A 24,122-nucleotide genomic window follows, 5' to 3' on the forward strand; every position below is an offset into this window, starting at 1 on the left:
TAATGAAGTGCTATCAGCACCCAAAACACACCTGCTTTGGCACATGAGTCGCTAATGAGTATCTGAGACCAGTATTGCATGGGTTTAAAGTGCCAGGGCTGCCTTTCTCTGAACACCTTTGTTTTTTTAAGAATCTATTCACAGTTAAGGGGAAAAAAATGTTCAAAAGCAAGCCATTAGCACATTATTGAATTCTTGTTTCCAGCAGACAGCTGTGTTGTGCTTAATGTAATAGGGTATATTTACAGATGCCTCAGTGCTGTTCTTTTGATTTCCATGAATTTGACACACTCAGCACTCAAGTGTGTATCGCTCCGTGTTGTTTCTTATTTTCACTACATTTCCTCCTCCCAAATCATAAAAGCCTCACTAGATATTCAGAAGCCTGGAGTAATAAACACTTCATTATAAATGCTTCCCTTGTTTCTGCAAATTCACCGAATTAAAATCCTTCATTTATTGAAACATGCTTGAACCTTCCACAAGAGGTTTTTGACAATTGCTGGATTTGTTTGGCAGGAAGAAAGGAATGTTGGATGGATAGTGCGAGTATCCAAGAAACATAAAAAGGCATATTTATAGAGGACATAAAAGAATACCGTGAAAGAAGAGCACATGAACAGTGTTACACACACACACAACGATACATGTTCTTTTTCTTAGTCTTCTGTTGCCATTATGTGCACCATAAGAAACAATTTCATTACTTTTGTCTCCAGTCAGGCTTATCATTCCCATTATGTTCTTTTCTCGTTCATGTCTCTTATTTTATCTCTTTCAATAATAGTTGACTAAACTGCTCTTTTTTCCCTTCTATTACATGAAAGTCAAGCTTAGAAAGATATTTATTTATCTCATATCCCACACCTTCCTTTATTAAAAATAATAATAACCAATATTTAGGACATTTCATCTAAGAAGAGAGAGTCTTAAGTGTTTTTGCTTAGAAGTGACTTACTGCCTAGAAGAGTGTTCTTGATTTCCAACATTTGTGGCCTCCTGGCCCTTCCACAAATGAAAAGTAGGACCAGTTTTAGGGAAAGATGAATGAAGAGAAAAATCTCAAGGTGATTAGCCTACCGATTCATTCCAATCACTGCCGTGTGACTGCCAAGTAGTTGTCATGAGTTGGTACACACTCTCAGCCTGACTTTCAAATAAGATGAAGAAATTAATTTACAGCAAGTATATGCGCACCATCAATAGGACTGAGGGTGAGCCGGCACAAGGTCTGTGTATGTCAGCCTGTAATTGTCATCACATATGGACAGAGGGATGGAGACATTTGTAATTGTCACAATTCCTAGAATTGGAAACAATCTGTTTTCCAGAGAGTTTTCATCAATCCTCAGTTATTTCAACCTCCTTCTTTTACGTTTTTAGGTGGTCCGAGACATTCTGCTGATTGGACATAGACAGGCTTTTGCATGGGTTGATGAGTGGTATGGTAAGTCAACTGCCCCGAAATAACTTGCAGAACAACTTCATAACATGTTGACTTGGGCTTTCTGTCCGTCTGGCTTCAACTGCTACCTAGAAAGACAACAGAAAGAAAGGCAGGCTGCTGCTTCCTTTATTGGGAATAGCGCTGTCCGTGGCATATAATGAAGAAGAATGTAATGATAGAAGCTTGGTTTAAAATAACCACAGTACTTAGTCAATGACGAAGGAACACCTCAGTATGTTTGATGCTTGCATACTTGATAACACAAGGCTCCACAATTCTCTGTTGGATGGGTTTGAAACCCATCCTAATTTATCCCAAACTTCAATTCAAGATCAAAGCTATCTGAAGCATCATATCAAGTGAAAGCAGTCCTTTGATTTAGAGAACACTTGAAACACTCCCTCACCAAAACCATAAGGATTCGGCAAGAAACAAGGGCAAAGGCATAGGTGCCACCGTGATCCTGAGACTATTGTTCTGGCTTTTTTTGTTGGGTCATGATTTGGGAAGGGTTCAACAAGTTCTGCACATTTCCAGTAAATGGAAACAGGATTTGCTTCATCCCACGATGGATGGACCACCCTTCCCAGGTCCTCAGCACTATCGCTTTGTCCACGTGAATACTCAACATTGCCAGAATCAGTCATCAGAGGCTGGTGTCCTTGACTATAAATAGAAACAAACAGGCCCCACTGGTGACTTGGGTTAGATCAGATTGTCTAACGAAATGCCCTTCTCCTTGGCCGTTTCCTAAGTCATATGGAACTTGTTCTGAGTATAACCTAGATTGTGTTTTGCTGCTTTTCTGTCCTTGTTCCACCAATTCCACTGCCTCTTCTTAGCAGAAAGTATCAAATTTAAAGTGAAAAGATACATTGGACTGAATGGGCAAAGACAGTGATTGTTATTAATATTTCTGAGCCACATTGAAAAAGACGTGGTTCTGTAAGCGACTGGCTTCTTTTTTTTTACTTTTTACAGTTTTCCCAGATCCGCATCTTCTGAAGAGCAAATGCTTCTTCTTGGGTTTGCCCAAATTCAGACCTCTGAAAGAGATCCTTTTGAAAGATCACCATTTACTCTCTCTTATTGCACACTCCCAGGATGCTGCTCACAGGCAGCAAGTTCACTGGCTTGCCACTTTGTTGTGAGGTCTCCCTAAGACCTGTCTGTCTGTGGTTGTCTTTTGTGAGGGAAGTGGAGGGAGAGTCTCCTGTGATGACTTCCCCTGATCAGTAATCAAATCTTTCTGGTTGTTTTTTCTGGGGAGCTTTTCTTAGATTCTTAGAGGGAGCACAGACCCCAGCAAGGGTTAAGAATTGCTAGTCTCTCCCAACTTGCATTCCTCCAAGCTCATGGTGTCCTTGCCACCAACAGTCAGGGGATATCAAAAGGGTATTCCAAGAATAATAAGCTCAAACTGATTAGACATTTGGCAAGTGAACAGGGACCTGAAGGGCCAAAACTCTGCCACTTGGAAGACCAAGAAGCAGGGCACTTCAATAGATTTCTCTCTAGTGCCAGGATGCCACAGAAGACTTTCAGAAAAGGTGGCATCAAAAAGGGCAGCCAGGTTCTGATTAAGAGGACAAAACACTGCAAGCCTGTTGATCAGAAAAGAGGGTTTGAGTAGAGGTAGGATACAGAAAGAGAAAAAAATGTGGACAGGCATCTAGTAAGTGAACGGCTCAGGTACAGAGGGTGGGGACCAGCTCTTTTCTATCTCAGCCAAGCCTAGGGCAAGGAAGAGACAAATACTTTTAGTCCTAAAAAAAGGAAAGCAACCTCAGGCTATTACAGGGCCCTAAGCTAGGATAATGCATCCAAGGAAATTAGAGACCTTTAAGAAGAGAACACTTACCTATTTACTTAGGATGGGTTAGATGGAGACAGGAACAACTCAAGGAGTCTATTGACAAAAAAAAACCCTTTCTGTCTCTGAGTGCACAGAAACAGCGGGTGGTTTATCTGGATGTAGATCTTCAGGGTGCCTTGTACTCCCCAGAGAAGGTCTCCACCCCCTGTATACACAATCCTAGCCCCAACCCAAACAAGCAGCCTTTTCACGCAGCAAGGGGTCTGAGAACACCCCATCAATTTCATGTCAATTACTGGCATCATTGCTCCTGCAAGCTGTTTGCCAGAGAAACAGTGGCGCCTTCATTACAGATGGCAGACACTCAGTCAATCAAATGAATGGAAATGGCCCTGCCCACAGAGTGCCTTCTCAGCCCCTTATTCAAGGTAATGCTGGAGATTGTGGGCCATTCAGGTAAATGAGTGTGTCACTGTCCACCAGGAAAGCCCTTCAATTTTGGGTCCCTGATGTTGCTTATTTTTCTTTGGTCTATACAGGCTCAGTGAGGCTCTCATTAGTAAACGTGGAAAAGGTCAAAAGTAGAAAAATCCTTTCCTATTGCTTATAGCCCTGGTTCTCAAAGTGAGGTCCCTGGACCAGCAACATTAGCATCCCCTGGGTACTCATTAGAAATTCAAATTCTCAGGCCCCACCCCAAACCTACTGAATCAGATACTCTGGGCGTATAGCCCAGCAATCTGTGTTTTAACAAGCCCTCCAGATGATTCTGATGCTCACTAAAGTTTAAGAACAACTTTAAATCAGATTAGATTGCAAGGACAGTTTAATTAACTCAGTCCAAACAGGTTAAACTAGAGAATGGTAGATGTCTTCAGGCCCAACTGCAAACTCTGATGCTTTGTAAGAAGTGGAAAAAGACACCTCTCCTGGACAGATTCAGCCGGTGCTATCGGCTTAGAGCTGAATTTTAGCCCCGTTGACCTCCTGGGCTGTGTGCTCATACCATGCACAAACTGTGTACCCTTATGCATAGCAGCCCTGGGTGTCTTGCTCCCTAATTAGACTCACCACCTCCAGTGCTCAATTAACAGGTTAAAAAAAAAAAGGACATAGGTGGTGATGGTTATCTTTTCTTGCCCAAAGATTAATTTTGTATCTTTTCTCAGTTTCAGCATTTGGCTGTGGCATAACTATTTCCCTAAACAGGTTTTATTCTGCTCATGTTCATTGTAAAGTGTAACAATTTCCACTGTTGGAGGAGTTGAGTTTGTCTTTTAAGGCCTTGATTGGTCTTTATCCATGAGCCTTGGGTCTCTTTTACATGAGAAAAGAAACACCACCACATTTCAGAAGATGGGGTGAGAGGGGAGGTAGATAAAAATAGACATTCCAGCTTCACAAAAGCATGGTCTGCTTTTACAAATCTGACAGTATTTTTTTTTATGGTATCATGAGGTACAGAAGTTTTTCTTTTAATTTTAACATAGTTGGATTTACTAGTATTTTTTCTTTATGATGTGTCCTTCCTGTCTTTTTTTTGTTCTCGTGAGGAAGATTGGCCCTGAGCTAACATCCATTGCCAATCTTCCTCCATTTTTTATGTGGGACGCCGCCCACATAGCATGGCTTGATAAGCAGTGTATATGTCCGTGCCTGAGATCTGAACCCATGAACCCCAGGCTGCCAAAGCAGAGCGCACAAACTTAACCACTACACCACTGGGCCGGGCCCTTGACAGTATTTTGAGAGGAATATAGAGGATTGCCAGAGAGAGGCTGTAATTAAGTGGAACCTCATGAATGTCCTTGAAATCCTGACCCTTCCAAAAAAGTATGGACAGTAGTTCTGGCTAGTATGGCTGAGACTCCTTCATGAAAGTGACTTAGAAATCCTTCTGTAGTCTCCAGAGAAAGTCCAACAACGAGTGAAGCAAGCTCCAGGTCGAGAAAGAAGCCTGCTTAGGGACTAGCATCAGTTGGTTGAGTTCACCAAGCCGGCGTTTTCCAATGGCCTCAGGTTTCCTGAAATATGAACTTGAGTGTCTTGGCTCTTACACAACATCTCGTATGTGTGCTTACATCCATTCTTCTGGGGAGAGAACTCAAAGATTTCCACCAGATTTTCAAAGGGATCTGTGACCTCCTCCACCTCCCCAAATCAAGAACTATGGAGGGGCCGGCTCCATGGCCGAGTGGTTAAGTTCATGTGCTCTGCTGCGGCGGCCCAGGGTTCGGATCCTGGGCGCAGACATGGCACCGCTCGTCAGGCCACGTTGAGGCGGCATCCCACATCCCACAACTAGAAGGACCTGCAACTAAGATATACAACTGTGTACCGGGGGCGAGGGGGGGGGGGGCGGGGGGGGGCGTGGTTGGGAAATAAAGCAGAAAAAGAAAAAAAAAAAGATTGGCAACAGTTGTTAGCCCAGGTGCCAATCCTTAAAAAAAGAAAAGGAAGATTGGCAACAATTGTTAGCCCAGGTGCCAATCTTTAAGAAAAAAAAAAGAACTATGGAAAAACTCACAATTGGAGATCACAGTTCTGGATCTTAGTGGTCTGAATTACATGGAAAGGGCATGCACCAAGCCTTGGATTGGCTACCTGCACTACAAGAAGGTGGAACCACCCCTAAGCTATTCATAAGAAGCATGTATTGAATTTATAATCATTTTAAAGAGTTTAGTGGGGGAAAAAAGGCACTCGCCAAGGGATGGCCACCATTTTGCTGGAGGTCAAAGGAGTACCAAATGTAATCCATGATTGCTGGAGCTTCCCCCTACCTGTGGCCCAACCACTTGTTCTAGACTTCCATTTTGACTTAGAGCAAGAAAAAAATTACTTCTGGGGCCAGCCCAGTGGCATAGCGGTTAAGTTCGCGTGCTCTGCTTTGGCAGCCCCAGGTTGGCCTGTTCGGATTCTGGGCGCAGACCTATGCACTGCTTATCAAGCCGTCTTGTGGCAGGCATCCCACATATCAAATAGAGGAAGATGGGCACAGCTGTTAGCTCAGGGCCAATCTTCCTCAGTAAAAAAGATGAGGAGGATTGGTGGCAGATGTTAGCTCAGGGCTAATCTTCCTCAAAAAAAAGGAAAAAGAAAAACAAAAGTACTTCTGTTTAGGCTGAGGAGCCCAGAAATGAAGAAAAAATGTTTGTACAAGGAAATAAAACATAATGTGCCCTTGAACAGTTCACTGAATTAGCATATAGGTGTTTTATTAAAATTTTAGCTGCTGCAGCTGTGCATTACAATGAAGGAAAATTCTTGCTTGCAGACATTTTGTTCCATGGCGTTTGTAGAAGGACCTTTCAAATATATGATCTTGCCTCCACTTCCTGTGAAATCAACCTGACTTCTTTAAAAATAAAATGATTCAAAGAAAATTGCCACCATCAACGAAGTTGATAAACTAGGAGAAGATACTTGCAACACATGTAGCCAACAGAGGATTAACATCTATAATATATAAAGAGGGCCTATAAATCAAAACTCTAACAACTCAATAGAAAAAAGGTAAAGAGTATGAATAGGTAAACTACAGAAGGAGAAATGCAAACAGCCGATAACCTCACCACTAAGCATGAGAAATGTAATGAAAATAACAAGATATAACATTTGCCCATATGATGGCAAAAATGTAAGAGAATGATAATATCCAGTTTTAGATAGGTGGAAGAAGAAATTAACAGTTTCTATAAAAATGATAAGACAGATAACCTATGACCCAGCAATTCCACTTCTAGAAATTTATTCTTAAGGAATACACATATGCTCATGAATATAGGTACAAAGCTGTGCAGTATAGTGTTGTTTAAAAAAGCTGAAAATTAGTTTCAGTGTAAATGTCCATTAACAGGAATGTGGTCAAGTAAATTATGATACATCCATACTACGAATATTATGTGCAACAGTGGAAAAGAATAAGATAGTGCTATCTGTACTGGCATGGAAATAGGTACATTTTCCTTCAGCGGAAAAAGCAAGCCAGGACAATATATATAGTACGTATAGTATAATATACTGTAGTATGATTCCATAAGTGTAAAAATAAGTGAGACTCTGTGTGTGTATATAGTAACGTACATGTGAATTCACAGAAAGAAACCCCGGCAGCCACTGCCCCAAACTCTTCACAGTGGTTATCTGCAGAGGGAGTAGGATGGGTGGGGGAGGTGCAGAGGAGGTAAATTCTTTTCTCTGTATAGTCTAATACTATTTGAATTACTTCTGTGGAACATAATTTATGCCTTACTTGAGGGATTCAATAAATAAATAATCATTGAAACCCATATTTTATTAAAAAAATAGAAAATGGTTAGTAGTAGTATGGACCGAGACCCACGTGGTTGAGGTGTATTTCGCTCTTTACTGAGAGACTTTAGTCATGGTTTAGGGTATGGAAGAATTCTCAGTCAACAAGTCCCCTGGGCCCAGAGGTCCTTTGTCCAAGCTGGGCTCATGGGAGAGGAGGACCTCAGGTCTCAGCCCAGTCACCTGGCAGAGAAGGAAGTTGCCCTCAGGCCGCTCCAGGGTGACCTCCACATGCTGGGATAGGAGACGGGGATGTGCTCTCTCCCCGCCTGGAGGAGGATGAGAAAGAGAAGGGAAGAAATGGTCTCACAAGAGGGCAAAGAGGAACTCTTGTTCCGCTGAAGTGCGATAAGGAGGCATTACACCCCAGAGAACGTCCCTGTGCTGATTACTCTGAGAGCCAAGTGTTAAAGATACTAGGCTGTACTTTCTTATCAGAGGGAACACCATACTAGTTCCAGTATACTCTTAAATCAGGCGATTAGCCCAGTGTTACTTGTTTAAGAAGACTTTATTTAAGAAACCTTATTAAGAAAAATAAATTATGACCTTTTAAATCTATAAATTAAGGGGTGATTATTTATCACTTTATTTGCAAAGTAATTGACATAGAATTCCTTTAATTAAGAGTTTCTCTGATACACATAAGCACTTGTTTTCTGGAAGCAAAGAGATCTGAACCTAAATTGTTAGCAGTCACTCTGATCATTGAAAATCAATCAGTAATGAAGATGAATCATCTCTGAAAATATAATCTGTCATCGGGCATGTGTAATTGAATTTACTAAAAAATTGATTCATATATAGATTTTGCAGTAATAGCCCTTGCAGAAGCAAGACATAACGCATTTTACCAGATAACCCAAACAAGAACATTTTTGCTTGATTAGGCTTTCCATAAATTACTGAGGCATACTGAAAATGTTTATATCATTTCCATAAGCATGTGTGGTATGTGGGGATAGTTCAGGAATTAGACATATTTTCCTTCAGCATCAGCAGGGACCAAATTATCTCATCTTTTAGAGAACCACTTTACTAGAAATGTTCATTCTTATGTGGTCTAATTGGGAGAATTTTTTTTCTTTTAGATGAAATTTTCTGGAAGTTTCTTTCTTAACTCTTCGTTTAAAAAACAAACAAACAAGGGATCATGTTTCTAGAATGGGCAGAAATTCAAGAAAAGTGTGTTTTCTCCTTCCCAATTCCAAATTGATGGTATCCATCTTCTAATGACCTCAGATACTAGATTTTTAAGTAATGTTGTTTTTTTCTTTCTTACACAAGTAGTGCATATTTGATGTAGAAAGCATAGATAAGCAAAAAGAATAAAATGAAAATTATCTATAATCCCAACTCCTTGAAACAATTACTGTTAATATTTTGACATGTATCCTTTCAGTCTTTTTTAAGTGTATGTAATACTTTTCTGGCAAAAATGATTTCATATAATATGTGTAATTTTTTTACTTTTTATTTAACAATACAGGTATACCATGTACATTTCTCTGTAGTGTTAAATACTCTTCTACACAATTTTTAAAGGTCGCATAGTACCATCAGCCCTCTGTCTTGTCTTCAATTTTTCACTGTTATGAACAAGACAGTAATGAGTAACTTTGTTGTTCAATCCTTCCTCACGTCCATAAAATTGATATATCTTTGAAAGCACACAGTCACACGGTTTAAGCCCTTCTCTTAACATTGAGCTAATTAAAGATAAAGAATGATTACTGTTGGGATTCTCTAGAACAAAGAAACTAAAACGCCTTTGTTTTTGTTTTCCAAATTACTGTCATGCCGGTGAGGGGGAGAAAGCAAGTGTCTAATGAAAATATTGATAGAGAAATTACTTCAAATTTTAAACTTTTTGCTTTAAATGACCTCAGTATTCATTCTGGGTATATTTGTGTTTAAGAAATTTTGATAACCAGCCATTGAAATTAGTGATTTTATTGAAAGAATGTGTTGTTATTGTTAACTAAGATGCATTTGTTCTAATCGTGAAACAGCATCTCTCTATGGCTTTTCCGTTACCTCCATTTCTAAAAGAAAAGCATGCTCTTTGCTTGGCCAGACTGCTACTTAGCATTCTTGATACTTACATTGCTTATGGACGGCATTCTTGATTGACGGTCTTGGGGTATGAGGGGATCATCAGCTAAATAAAATAGCCCAGGTCTGGATTTAGAGCTGCCCTCCATCTTGGCCTCAGAACACGCTGAATTAAATCATAAACTTCTGGCAAGTCTGCCCTTTGGAAATGAAGAGACCCTCACATGACACACATGGATTGATATAAAAAGACATGGAACCACATAATGCAGACAATACTTAAGGAAAAATTCCAGTGTTCCAGTGAATACCTGCTCTAAATCCCCACCAGGCTAATTAGTGATCAGAGTGGTCGATTAACCAATTGTTCAGCATAGCTTCATTGTAAAAAGGCATGAAGTTAAATTTTGCCACAAGAGCAACAGAGGAATGCCTATGTGGGAAAACTGCTGATAAAATGTTGTAAAAGAACCAAGGAGTGGGGTGGGGGTGGAGGATAAAACAAGAGAAGTATTTCAAGTGGGAGTAATTGTTACTTTTACGCATTTCACATACTGAAGATGGATGGGCTCTTTGTTTAAGTGTTTCATCAGTTGGATTTAGACAGATATCTCCACCTCAGCACGGTTGACATTTTGCACCAGATAATTCTTTGCGGGAGAAGAGTCCTGTGCATTGTAGGATGGTCTGCAGCATCCCTCGCCTCCACTCACTAGATGCCAGTAGCACCCCGACCCCAGTTATGACAGCCAAAAATGCTGCAGAACTCTCCTCCATTGAGAATTACTGGATTAAGAGATCATTATCCTGAAATACTGAAAAACTGCAGACTTGGGCCAAAAAGCATAATGTCGTGTGCCATCTTATTTATAGATCAGTGTGGGTGGAAGTAATGCCAGCCATCTTCAAGCTGTTAGGCTAGACGTGAAGTTCAGGATAGACGTGCACCTTCTGACACCCTGTATTCTGTGCAAAAATACATCTCTGTGTGAACACTGCACCGAATCTCACTTGTACCAGTGAACATCATTTTTCTGCCTTCTACATCATGTCTCCTAACATAGCAATGAAAGTGTCCATTCTGTTGTTGAATGCATTGATTTAAAGAATCTCCAAATCTGTGTTGAAAGGTATATGGAAGGTAAGTATTAAATCAAGCAAACCTGACCCTGTCCCTGAATGATCTCCTAACGATGCTTTAGGAGATCTCAGGCTGTAGCACTGCTCACGTGCTAACGGTTTCTCCCCATCTAGCTCACTTTACAAGAATCGCCCCTAAATAATTTCCACTCTTCTCTGTTCTGAGACTATTTTGACTTAACTCCTTGCACTCACTCCCCCTTTGGCTGGTTTAGCTAACTTTATGATGTACTCTTCATAAAGTTAATGAACTCCCTGCTTTTTAAACCTCTCTTTGGCTTCTGCTAAGCTACCATCTTTCCCTAAAGTCTCCCCCATTGAAAGTTTGCCTTTAATAACGGAAGTTGCCAACGTCTTGACCTTCTTTCAGATATGACAATGGATGATGTTCGGGAATACGAGAAAAACATGCATGAACAAACCAACATAAAAGTTTGCAATCAGCATTCCTCCACTGTGGATGACATAGAGAGCCATGCCCAAACAAGTGTATGTAGAATTTTTAAAACATGTTGCCCACCCTTTACCAAACGTACACATAAATTGGTCTTTGAGATACTGCGAATGCTCAAATCTCAAACTTCCACAAAAAAGTATCGTCACCCAGAGGCCGTTGGTGAAGAACCCAAGCTGGGTCTAAATTGGACAGTGTCACCTCTTGCTTCCAGATATTTCGACTCTTTAAAGCCACTTGACTTGGGAGTTGTTTTGGTCATATAACCAAGAACGTGGAGAGTGGAAACATTTTGTGGTACTAGCAAACGGCCTGTACCATAAAAGAACAGAGGGGTAAAAACAGATGTCATAGAGCATCATGCCAGTAATTTTTAAAAACATAGTTAACACTCAGTTAATTCATGCAAGGGAGAGCTTACTGCTCATCTGATATTTTAGGGTTTTTTTACATTTGCCTCGAAATGCCTTACATTTGACCAATGCTGGGATCTCTTTGGGTGCCAGCTTGAGCCCACGTGTCTGTGAGCCCAGGCCCCAGAATAATACATATTAGATTTTTAAGAAATTGATAATGTAGTTAAAGTAAACTGAGAGATGGCTGTTGTTGTAAATGGATGCTTTGGAATTGTGAAGACCTTTTGGTTGCACTTTGGATATTTTTAGTTAAGCTTTCAGAACATGTCTTTGGAATGTGCCTTGCAAGGCTCATGTGCTACTCTTGGATGCATGTGGCTGCCCTTGAGGTTGAACTGGCCCCAGATTCTTCCTCCCCATTTTGCATGTACTGATTGGATTTGCAGAAAACTGTTCTGACAAGACTTAACTGAGGTGTTCCTCTCTAAGCACAGACCAATTCCCATAGGACTTCCCCCTTCCTCTCCCCCTGTTCTAAAGTTGGAAATGCTCCTTAAGGAAACTGTCCTTGACTTTCCATAACTTTCAATTACCTGTTCTTGAAGGAATGTTAGACACGAGTTTCCCCTCAGCCACTCTCTGAAAACTGCTCACGATAAGTATGAGCAGACAGAGGAAGCCAGAGGAAAGGGGGAGCCGCCACGTGTCCAAAAGATACAGAGCACAGTGCTTTTCTCGTTCTAAGTTCTTACGGCTTTCAGCCTAAGGCTCTTTGCTTGGTTCTCTTTCCATTTTACTGTGATTGTTACTATAAGAAAGTCAGTTTACTGTGTAGACGGTGGTCCCTAGAATGAGTCTCCCCATGGGAGAGCCCATGCATTCTCTGGCTGCAGCTCACAGCTGTTCCCATGACTTCAGTGCAAGAGACGCCTGTCTCCTCAGAAGTTATACAGAGAGGTTATTTTGAATGCTTATGACATTTCCCGTATTCTTTGGAATTCCATCAAATTGAGGGTCATTTATTTTTCCATTGTCTTTCTTCTCTATCATAATGAAAAACAGTTGAAATCAAGAGGCTGCTTCCATCACAAATAAAAACTGCATGGGTGCTCAATAAATTTAAATGCTCAACCTGAATCGGGACAAATTAGATTGAAATTCTGCAAAATTTATATCCATGAACATGGCAATAAGGAAATAACAGTCTCCTTTTCAATGGAGCAGTTTCAATGCCTTCAAGGAAGGGAACTTCTAAGAGACTCTGGAAGGAAGTGTGAAATCAAAATTCTCTGCTTTGGGTGATTTCTGCCCCCTGCTGGATGTGTAGGGTAGAATACTATCTTCAGCCACTTGTTTAGAAAGTCTGATTTTTCAAAGATGATATCCACTTATTATAGCAGAAATATACCCTTGTTCACTGGAATTTTTCTGAGAGTCTCAATTTTATTTTGAAATACATCTTTTTTTAAAACTTAATCTCATTTCTTAGCTTGTTTAATTGTCTTAGTATTTTTTTTAAAGTGGCAAGTTTACGTGTATAACTTTTTAATATTCTGAATTTTATATTATATCAACACAGTTAAGATTTTTTATTTTCTTTGTAAAAACTCTTCCCTTTCAGAAAATTTTAATAATTGTTCCCAGGAAATCCTCTTAAGGATTTTGTTTTTTGAAAAATATTTCTGGTTTGCTCGTGTGTTACGATATGACCTAATATATATACATATTATATATATATTTACAAAACCTAATATATATATATATATAACCTAATGATTAATACTATGTTATGAATATTCATTCCACGGTTTATGTTTCCAAAGTGGCTGTATTGTTTCGTGCTGGTTTATGCCATATCATCTAATGAAGATTCCACTACTGAGTTCATGGGAGAGGACAGGAGTGACAAATGGGTCTCTGGGAAGATAGAGCAGACGTGGGAAACCCATGGGCAGCACATTTCATCTTTACTCAAAGAAGGACAAGCCCTTACGCCTTCGCCCAGAGCTTTTTCTAATAAGCCCAGTTATCTGTTTTCCCTGTTACCAGCAAATAAAAATGGCACCAGGGACAGCCAGACTAAGAGTCATTAGTAATAACCAAAACAATAGTAATCATGATAATAATGGAGTTCCTGAGAATGAGAGAAGAGATTTCAAGCTATAAAAAGCAAATCGGCCCCAAGAAAGAAGTCATCTGTATGGTATTGTAGCACAGGGATGTACTTTCAGTATAGTATGTCTAAAAGGTAGTAAGTGTATATAATACATTAAATACAAGAGAGAAAGATTTGCATTTAAAAGAGGTTTTTTTTTTTTACTTTCTTACTTAATAAGGACATTTCAGGTATTTGGAAAATCGACACGATCTGACAATGCCTGTTAAAGGAAGTGTCACTGAATTTATTTCTTGAAAGCTAAATCATGCTTTTTTCTTTTCTTTTCTTTTCTTTCTTTTTTTTTTTTTTTGAGGAAGATTAGCCCTGAGCTAACATCTGCTGGCAATCTTTTTTTTTTTTGCTGAGGAAGACTGGCCCTGAACTAACATCCATACCCATCTTCCTTTCCTTTTTTTTTTTAATATGTGGGACGCCTACCACCGCATGGCTTGCCAAGCAGTGCCATGTCCGCACCTGAGGTCCCAACCGGCAAACCCCGGGCAGCCAAAGCAGAACATGCGAACTTAACCGCTGTGCCACCAGGCTGGCCCCTGCTTTTTTTCTTTTAAATAAAATTCTCACTCATTAAATGATCCTCTCTATTGGTTCTCTATTCTTTTTCTTTTATATTTCCTTGAGAAATGGTTTTATTTTCTTGGTTTGGGGATAATTGGCAGGGTTTGTTATCTTATTTGTTTTTTAAGCTGAATTAATTAAGGCACAGCATTTAAACAATCTCAGGATGGATACACACTCAGGAAACAAGTAACCTTAGAATGCAATAGGTATATTTATTGAATTAGAAGTTAGCATGGTGAGAAATTCTGATGACTTGCCTGTTTACCGTATAAAAGTATACTTGTATTCTCTTCATCTAAAGTAGACAATAATATGAGTCATTTGAGGTGATTGATTGCTTTAATTACCTTCCCCTTATAGAAAAGATGGCCAGGTCTAATAATAGCTCCATATACCATACCATACTCACGATGCACACCCATACACACATTCTCCAGTCTGGTTCTGTACTCTCCTGACAAGGTCTTATTCAGAATACTTAAAATATTCACTGATAAATGCTTTGGAAAATCTTGGATGGATATTCATAAAGGAATATTTTTTCAGAGTTTTGCCTCAGTAAAAAAAAAAATTAGTGTTTAGCATTTCCATGATAATCTGGATATATAATCTGGAGAGGCCCCTTTATGGTAGGGTTTCTATAGTTCTTTTAAAAACAGGCATAGAGATGAATCCATTTGCACCTCTTCTAAATACCTGCTCATTTTTCTTTCTATTTTTTTTTCCTTGAAGACATGACAATGGATGAAGTCCGAGAATTTGAACGAGCCACTCAGGAAGCCACCAACAAGAAAATTGGCGTTTTCCCACCTGCAATTTCTATCTCAAGCATCCCCCTGCTGCCTTCTTCTGTCCGCAGCGCCCCTGCTAGTGCTCCGTCCACACCTCTCTCCACAGACGCGCCAGAATTTCTCTCAGTTCCCAGAGATCGACCCAGGAAAAAATCTGCCCCGGAAACTCTCACACTTCCAGACCTTGAGAAAAAAGCCACCCTGAATTTACCTGGCGTCCACTCCTCAGATAAGCCATGTCGACCCAAGTCAGAATAACTTCATGTGAATATTTCAAAGGGTTTTATATTTTCATTTTGGGGTTATTATTTTTTTTTAATCTTCTGATATAGAAAGAGACTGCTTTGTCACTCAAACATGTCTGAGTGTGCATGTGGTTAATTTCACATATAATATGATTCCCTAGGTATGCCACACAGCATTGCGTTAGATGTAAAATGTACGTCTTGCAAAGGACGGAAGGAATCTTCTGTGGCCGCATCTGGAAGCCAGGGAGGAAGCCTTGTTATTGGGCATTTGGTGAGGTTGTATGGACTTCAAGGGTAAATAAATGAAAACTTTGCACCTCTGTGTTCCAAAGCGTGGTAAAATAGTGAAGTCAATTTCCTCCCATCAAACCTGAAATTCTCAAAAATACTCTCAGGCATACCACACCTAACTGTTAAATTTTGAACTGCTCATCACCAATACTTGAATACTGGGAGTTGCTGAGGTTCCTATTTTGGTTAGTCTGACTCAGGATCTGGGGCCTAACACACACTTTAAATTTTTTGAAAATTTTAATTATCAACCTATAGAGGCTCCAAGTGCAATTAAGGATAACTTATTTATACCTTTCACAGAATTTAATAAAGATTCCACTTGTTTCTGTCTTTTAATGACTTTCCCCTTTGTGCCCTTGTGGCCTCAGAAATCTTCAGAATTGCATGGATGAATGTGACCATAACTGACTGATTTTGGAATGGTTTGGTTCAGGAGCCAAGAGGCCCTGTGAGGCAAACATCTGTTTTCTCTACAGGTATCAACAAACGTTGACTTGTCAGCTTCCATCATCCATTAGGATTTCAGAATTTGCAATTAATTGAGTAGAATTCATTGACTATTTGCCCATTCAAAGAAGTTCAAGGGTAGAGTGAGCTAACTGGACTTTCACACCTTCGGAATGTCTGGTTCCGGAACCCGAAAAGAGAATTGTCTCCCATCCTCCTCCTGGGTTTACTGCTAATAACATCCAGACTTCCCTGGAACGGATTGCCCATCACCAGACCTTAGAAAAGACTGTCCTTCTCTTGCTCCTTACTTGAAATCCAAATGTTGGGAATGTCACAGAAGCCGAGTAAATCCTGCCAAGTGGGAGGAAAGGAGGAGCAGAATTGCTGACTCGTATTTGCAGAGTAAAAAGGAGGAGAGAGAAAAGATGCCCCTCTAGCTTTCTTTACTGCAAGTAGTGGTAATGCAAGATTAGAATCAAGGTTGACGGGAGGCAAGACCATTCACCAAAGTGGCAGAAAGAGAACTCTCCTTTGATCTAAAGAGAAAAGCCTGCCACCTTCGCACCTCACTGCCTTTAAACGCAGAAGGAAGGGCAAGCAGAATCTAGCGTTTCCTTTTGTCCTCCAAGAGAGGAAGAGAACAAGGTAATTGGGCAACTCCAAGGCCCCAGCTAGCCTTCCTGACCATAACCTCCAACCTCAGGAAAGGGACCTTCCCAAAACACAGATTCCAAAGGAAACAACATAGACCAAGGAGCATATTCTCCTTCTCTTACGCGGCCTTTGCCGGTGGACCCTGCCTGCTTCTCTCTCAGTGTTCAGCACTCTGCATAGTGTCTTTCGAGTTGCTAAACTCTCCCAAGGTGCAGGCGCTGGTGCCGTGAGCCCGGCACCAAGTGTTCTAAGTCATACGTCAGACTGTCGAGATCATTTCTTTATCTATAGGTTGGCATTTAGCTTTAGAAATTAGTAAGTAAACCCAGAACTCAAAGGAAACCAGTTGCAAATAGCTTAGCTCAACAGTGCATCTCTTCCCTAGGAATGATCACATTGTGGTAAGACATCTTCTTTGCATGGTATGGTAGCATGATTGTCGCTTGTGGGAAAACTTAATCTTTCATCAGACCCCTTGGACTTCTCAATGGCTCCCTCTCCACACAGTAGTACTTAAAGAGAATGTTTGGCTTCAGAAAGCAAAATTCTACTTCCAGAAGACACTGACATATTTACGTATGTATTTCCTTACCATTTACAAGCTGAAATCAGGATGGGGTGGGATCATTATTTCTGCCTGGAACAGATTTATTTTGTGCAGGTTGTTAACACATCTGGCACCTAGTTTTTCCATTAATACTATTGCTATTTTCCCCTTTTGTAAAGTAGCTTCTGCTGTCAAGGTCGGCAATTCTGTATGCTTTGGAAACCTAACTTCTGATTTCCTTCTGTGACTTTTCTTTCTTCTTATAGCCAGTACAATACCACAGACATCCATTGCGAAGCTGCCGATCATAGCATGATTCTTAGCCAACAAAACTGTGTGCTCTTAACATATGTTCAGTTTTTCTGTCTACGTGTGGTTTGTGTGCATTAAAAAAAAAAGGGAGGGGGTGCTTATATTCCTTTAGCTGTTTGACTATTTAATCTAGTCATCACAAGGCATAAATGACTTCAATATTTTATCTATCTTGATTTTCAAGTGTCATTTCATTCTTCATACATGAATTTCTTTGTTGTGGGATACAAGCCTGCGATGAATGTGTATAGAAAACATTAATCATTCCTATTAGGATGGAAATTAAATGGCTGCATGATGGAAACTTAGAAGAAAAAAAAACAAAAGCAGATACTTGAATTCATTAAGCATGTTTGGGGAAAAATAGAATCTTTAACTCAGTGCCTCTGTCTGCAATGTGGAAACTTTCAACTATGTTCACCAAAATTGTATTATACCTGTATATATATAAATATAGTACTAGAGTGAATCAGACACCACCAGGTTAAGTCTCTGGTAGCCAAATTAGAATAAATGATCCATAGAGTAACACATATGTTTGCACCATCTTCATCTCCAGGGTTACTGGAGACCATCAAAATGACTGTCAGTTTCATGACTTTGGGGGGCTTTCAGATCCCCTGGGCTTTTCTTTGGCAGTAGTACAGCATTGTTGCTTTGGCGTGCTTTCCCAGGATAAGAGGGTCTCAGTGTCTTTACCGCATAAACTTTGTCAGAAGCCAGCTCTGAAGATCATTTCTTTTTCCTACTTTTGGACTGTAATAAGACAAATCAAAGGAAAAGCATGACAACAAAGGAGGTCGTGACATTTTTCAGTTGCCACTGTTACAATGGAAACAATGTGAGTTCATTGATGAACTAATTTATAAACCCTTCTGCTATGGTTTTGTATCTGTGTGAGGGGAGAATGGTTTTAACTTATTTGGAGGTATTTATTAGCCATGTTTTAGGTTGTGAAAATAAATCTCTAAGTAGCACAGTTCTGGGTGTATAATGCAGACAATTAGAAAACACAAGACCCCCAAAAGTAATTGTGTGGTTTTCTTTCAAGACGCTGAGATAAACAGTGACCTAAGAGAATAGAGTCTGACACTTCTCAAGAAATCATTTTTCTGGGAAGATTTCAAGGCTAATGTATTTATGCATATTTTTGAATTCTACTTTCCTTGGCATCTCTTCATGGCTCAGAGACAACAAGGTCATTGGCTGTCTTAGATCAATAGGAATTTTACTTTTCAGAAGGGCCAGAGTGTAATTTACTCTCTATATAATGTGTACTCAGATAATCCAACAGAGAGGAATTGTCTAAATCATTTTAGTCCCTTCCTGATCATCTGACTCAATAGGCTAGGTGACAGTCTGCCATCTGAGCCATAGTTCTTGAAATTAAAAAAAAAAAAATCTGTCCAGTGACTGCAATTGATCTTAAATAGACTATTTAAAACTGTTCATTCTTGCTGAAATTGAAGTGTTACACGAGAGCACGGCATTGGCATGCAGAGGCAAAACAGCAGGTTCTGTGTTCTACTGACTGTACAATCTGTTTGCTTTTGAAATGTAAGTGTTCGAGCTTTTTAGGAGTTAGTGCATTAAGAGAATGTGAATATGTTGAGAACGTTTCTGATGCCGTTATTAACTGTAATTCTGTTGTTAAGTTAAAAATGCTTTAGGATAAGCCTCAATGTTTTTGCTTTAAAGTGAAAGCATGTCTGATGAATTGCAAGTCTCCCGTCAGTTTCTATGTATCACCAAGAAGAGGTTCTTTGAGTTGGCGTTATACCTATGCCTCTTATATGTAGCTTCAACTGTAATTTTTAGTGTTTACATTTCAGGTTGTGATCTTGGTTGGTCAAATTAGTCAGTATACCACTGCCACTGCTGAAGGACCAAGTTTTGGAATGCACAGTGTTACAGACTACAAGCAAAGCAAACAAAAGTTGCTCCTCACACACGCCATCCTTCTGTGTCATTTTATGGCTGTTTTGTGTTTTTTCCGCAGTTATTTATTATTGTTAATAACTTACTTTTTCTTACATTCTATTGTAAATAAAGTTCAAAGCAATCTTCTTTCCAAGTGTAGCTTCATCTCTCTCTTTCTCAGCCATTCTCAGGGGAATGTTGGCAATCGTGAACTTGTGAGTTGATGGGAAAGAAGCTATCAAGGAAGAAGGAACAAGCCAATGGCCGATACTTAGACCCAGGTCTTGGGACCTGTGTGCGAGGAAGCCCGGCCTGCTAAGAGGCATATGGTGCCTTCAGGGCCAGGGCCCTTGGTAGGAAACGCCTGGGTGCCAGCTCTAACCATCCAGCCAAAAATAGCCAAGGTGAATCTATAACCCAGTGGGATCACACACAGACTCATCCATCCATCTAACGGGTACTTGGTTCCCCCTCATCAAACGTGAGGGTACAATCTGAGTGGTAACCAAGAAAAATGGGAGCCTGTAGGAACACCATCCCAGTGGAACACAAATTCTCTCCATTGCAGGGTAAGCCAGTCTAGGGTGAGCTGAAATCATTCTGATGTGGCGTCTGCATCTCAGGTAGATCCTGTTGTTCACAAAAGGGTCCTCTGGGGATGAGTAGAGTGAGGACAGAAGTACTTTACTGCCCCTTGTCCAATAATCTGCTCGGACCTTCAGCAGCAAAACCTCTCTTGCTCCATGCCCTCCTTTTCAACCCTGAAATGACGTTAACATCCTCATCTTGTGTTAATCTCTGATTCCATCAGGCCACAGCTTCATATAACAGTGCCCCATGACTAGGCTTTCTGCACTGAAAATTTCCCCCAAATCATGTAGCACACATCCAATTAACTAACACACGCTTGCTTTTGTAGCTCCAACTTCAGCGATACTACTCCCCCCGTGCCGGCAATTCTCTCTTCAAAACACACAGACTTCCCACATAACTGTGGGCTGACTTTCGGCTAGCAAACTCGGGTACAGCCGGGCTGGCTGTTTATTCTTGGGGCTGAGCTACATAGGTTGTTAGATGTTTGGATGCCTAACATTAAATATAGAGATGTTTGTAACACCTCCCATTTCCCAGGACTGTGTTTAATTATGGTGTCACCTCATCTGAGAGTTACTGTTAGACTTCTGAACACCCACATTCTTCTCTAAAATTTCCCATTTCCTTCAGTACGTTGCACTCGGGGTGTTTTGCCTCCAGCCTCCAACTGTACCTTAGCCTCTCAAGTTCAGGATAAATCAGGTGTTCTTTCTCCAGCTCCATGTGAAAATGTTACTCTCAAACCTGAAGCCTCAACGGCTTTGGAACAATCAACCTGTGTGTACATGTGCATTCACGTGCTTGTGAGTGTGAGTGTGTTTAACTCCACGTGGTTGATCCAGGCAAGCCCCGTTTTCAAGTTTATTGTATTGGCTTTCTCTGCTTAATTATTAGCCCCTTCATATTCCATGCTCTCATAAATTCTCCCTTTTCTGTAGCATGCAACCTTGTAGAATATCCCATCCAAGTCAAGTTTAACTATTTCTCCTGCTCCTGGGAAAATTGGAAACAGCCCGGGACTTTGCCTTGATGCTTCTGCCCTGGTCCCAACATTGAGGACTTGAACTAATATGTAGCCAAAAAAACTGGTTGTGGCCTCAGATCCTACTGAATCCGGCCATTCAGTATAGCAACATTACTAAACACCTGGAATTTAGGGGATAATTATGTTTAACTAGAAGTACCAGCTACCTGCACTAAAGGCAGACACAAAAGACCAGGGATTGTCATTTCCCTTCCTTTAACTTACAGAAGGGCAATCTGGCCACTCTGTCACTCAAGGGTGTTTGAAGGCAGCCAGATCTGGACCTTTGTGATTTTCTAAAAATCTTATTCCAAAATAACTTTCCTGCTCCCAGGGGACTCTATATGCAAGATACTGGCAGTTTACTGCTCATTAGCAACACTTGAGAATCATTTTGTGACCTTCAGGACACAAGTGATTACATTCAGAGCATTCCACAGATCTTGCTGCTGTCTGAGTGCAGTCTGATCTTAAAGTCAGTCATCAGCATGAATGTGTGTTGTGCCTCTTCTCAGAACACAACTTGAAAATTTAGAAATATTTCCACAGGTTTGAATTTTGCCACTCTCATCTGAGAGTTATTCTACTTCTTTGCATTTTGTTAAAATCTGTTATGCAGACCCAAGGATGTGAACTTTCTTTTCAACTTCATTAAGTACTTCAGAATTTACTCTTTCTTCTGTGGAAGATAAGTCATAGGTGCATATCTCTCTATAAAATGTTTCAAGGATTTTGAACTGTTTTATAAACACCTTTACATTTGGTACATAGCATTTTGTCATTTTTCATAGCTGTGTAATGTTCCATAGCGCTGGAAATCCTTAATTTATTTAGACATTCTTTTAGTATTTAGCATTTGGGTTATTTTCTGGATTTTGTTATTATATGGAGTGTTGTTAGGAACATCTTTATACCATAGTTTATGTCTTCTTTTTAATTATTTTTCTTGGATAAATTCCCAGAAATTGAATTACTAGGCCAAAGGATATGAATATTTTTATGACTTTGGGTATTTACTGCCAACATCTCCTCCAAAGAAAATTGTACCAATTTACAATTCCACTGACAATGTATGAGTGACAACATATGTCTTTTTAAACAAGTATCTGCAGTTTTAAAAGGTCACTGTTCTCAACTTGTTAAGCAATTGCTAGAATTCAATTCCCATATAAGTCCTTGTTGGTTTAATGTGTTAATACCCTCTTTTGGGGTGTTCATGTGATGAAGGGCAAGCCAAGACAAAGAAGTTCTCTGATTTATTTAGATGTTCAGTGCCTTCTCCAGCTTGCTGTGCTGCAGAAACAAAAGCACGAGGAACTGCGTTTAACTGAATAAACAAACATCAGTTCTAAGCCATTTTGTTCTCACACTTTCAGTGATAAGATGGAATGCATCTTTAGTCTAGGGTTTCGTGAAAACCACCATATAAGTGCCAACAAGTTTTTCTGTTTGTTTTTAACCAAAAGAGAATCAAAGTAAGAACTCGAGCTCACTGTTATTTTAGAAACAGTGATTTCCTGATTCTAACAGAACCTTGCTAAGGACAGAGCAGAGTCCTTCCTAAGTCTTCTTGGAAAGAATGTGGTGATAGATTTCACGTGTGTTCCAAAAAGGGACGGTAACAGTCTGTGCGTCATCCTCTCTTGAGCTGTGTGAGAGGCATTCCTAAGAAATGGAGAATTCTCCTCAAGGAGAATGATCATTTCTCACATATAACAAGGACAAGGTATAAAATTTACCCTCAAGTTAGTTTAGAATTTGACTGCAGTCTTTACTATTTGTTGTTGTTGTGTGCCTGTGTTAACTTTTTATTTTGAAATAATTATGGATTCACAGGAAGTTACAAAGAAATGTACACGGACAGTATGTACACCCTTCACCCAGCCTCCCACAATGATAACAGGTTGTATAATATCAAAATATCCCAATCAAGAAATTGACACTGGTACAATCCATAAAGCTTATACAGATCTCACTAGTTTTACGTGCACTGGTGTGTGTGTGCATGTGTGTGTAGCACTTTGCCATTTTATCATCTGTGTAGTTCCACATAACACATTCAAGATACAGAACTGTTCCATTACTGCAACTCTCTCACACTACCCCTTTATAGCCCCGCCCCTGGCCCCACCCCCCAAAACCCTTACTTTTAGAAACGAAGAAAATATTTCACTGAGGCAAATAGCCATATCAATTTTTCTATCTGCTATAATATACTCATCACAGCTCTTAAATACTTTTTTGGCTATTTTCTTGTTGCAGCAAAATATACATAACATAAAATTTACCATTTTAATTATTTTTAAGTGTACAATTCAGTGGTGTGAAGTTTATTCACAATGTTGTGCAACCATCACCACTATCCACTTCCAGAACTTTTTCACCATCCCAAACGGAAGCTCCGTACCCATTAAACAATAACTCCCCACCCCTCCCTCCAGCCCCATCACCTCTATTCTTCTTTCGGTCTCTATGAATTTGCCTATTCTAGACATTTCACATAAATGGAATCATACGATATTTGACCTTTTGTGTCTGGCTTGTATCACTTAGCATAATGTTTTCAAGGTTCATTCATGTTACTGCATTACCAGACATTTTAAAAACTTGTTTTATGAGGGGAAAATCTGATTAGCTGATAAACATACGTAGTCTCCTGTGTGTTGTGATGTTGGGTAAATCACTTCGTCTTTCTGAGCCTTCATTTCTTCAGGTGTAACTACATCACAAGTAATAACAGGTGGCGTACATCTCAAGGGCAAGTATGTAAAAATAAGATTGCCAGTTGGTGGTGGAAGCTGCTGCTGAAGAATCACAAGAAAAAGAGGGAGAAGGTAAAGGCAAATTGAAACGGAAGCTCCTTGAGAAAGAGCGGGTAGCTCTTGAGAAGGCCAGAGAGGGTGGCCATCCCCCAGAGCGCCATCCTTACATGAAGCTCCTTTTATTTTGAGCGACTCTCTTCCATTCAA

The 24,122-nt window shown here is 40.0% G+C and overlaps 1 protein-coding gene across 1 annotated transcript in view; it reads left to right on the plus strand.

Annotated features, from left to right (window-relative positions):
• PITPNC1 (phosphatidylinositol transfer protein cytoplasmic 1) overlaps positions 1 to 19,689 on the plus strand; it is a 235,275-nt gene extending 215,586 nt beyond the window's left edge. The window contains exons 8-10 of the mRNA XM_070561537.1: positions 1,384 to 1,447; positions 11,143 to 11,261; positions 15,052 to 19,689. Coding sequence (XP_070417638.1) covers positions 1,384 to 1,447; positions 11,143 to 11,261; positions 15,052 to 15,057 — 189 coding nt within the window. The 3' untranslated portion in view covers positions 15,058 to 19,689. The remainder of the gene's footprint in view (positions 1 to 1,383; positions 1,448 to 11,142; positions 11,262 to 15,051) is intronic.
• The last annotated feature ends 4,433 nt before the right edge of the window (positions 19,690 to 24,122 follow it).

This window comes from Equus przewalskii, chromosome 10 (assembly GCF_037783145.1).
Source record: "Equus przewalskii isolate Varuska chromosome 10, EquPr2, whole genome shotgun sequence".
NCBI lineage: Eukaryota > Metazoa > Chordata > Mammalia > Perissodactyla > Equidae > Equus > Equus przewalskii.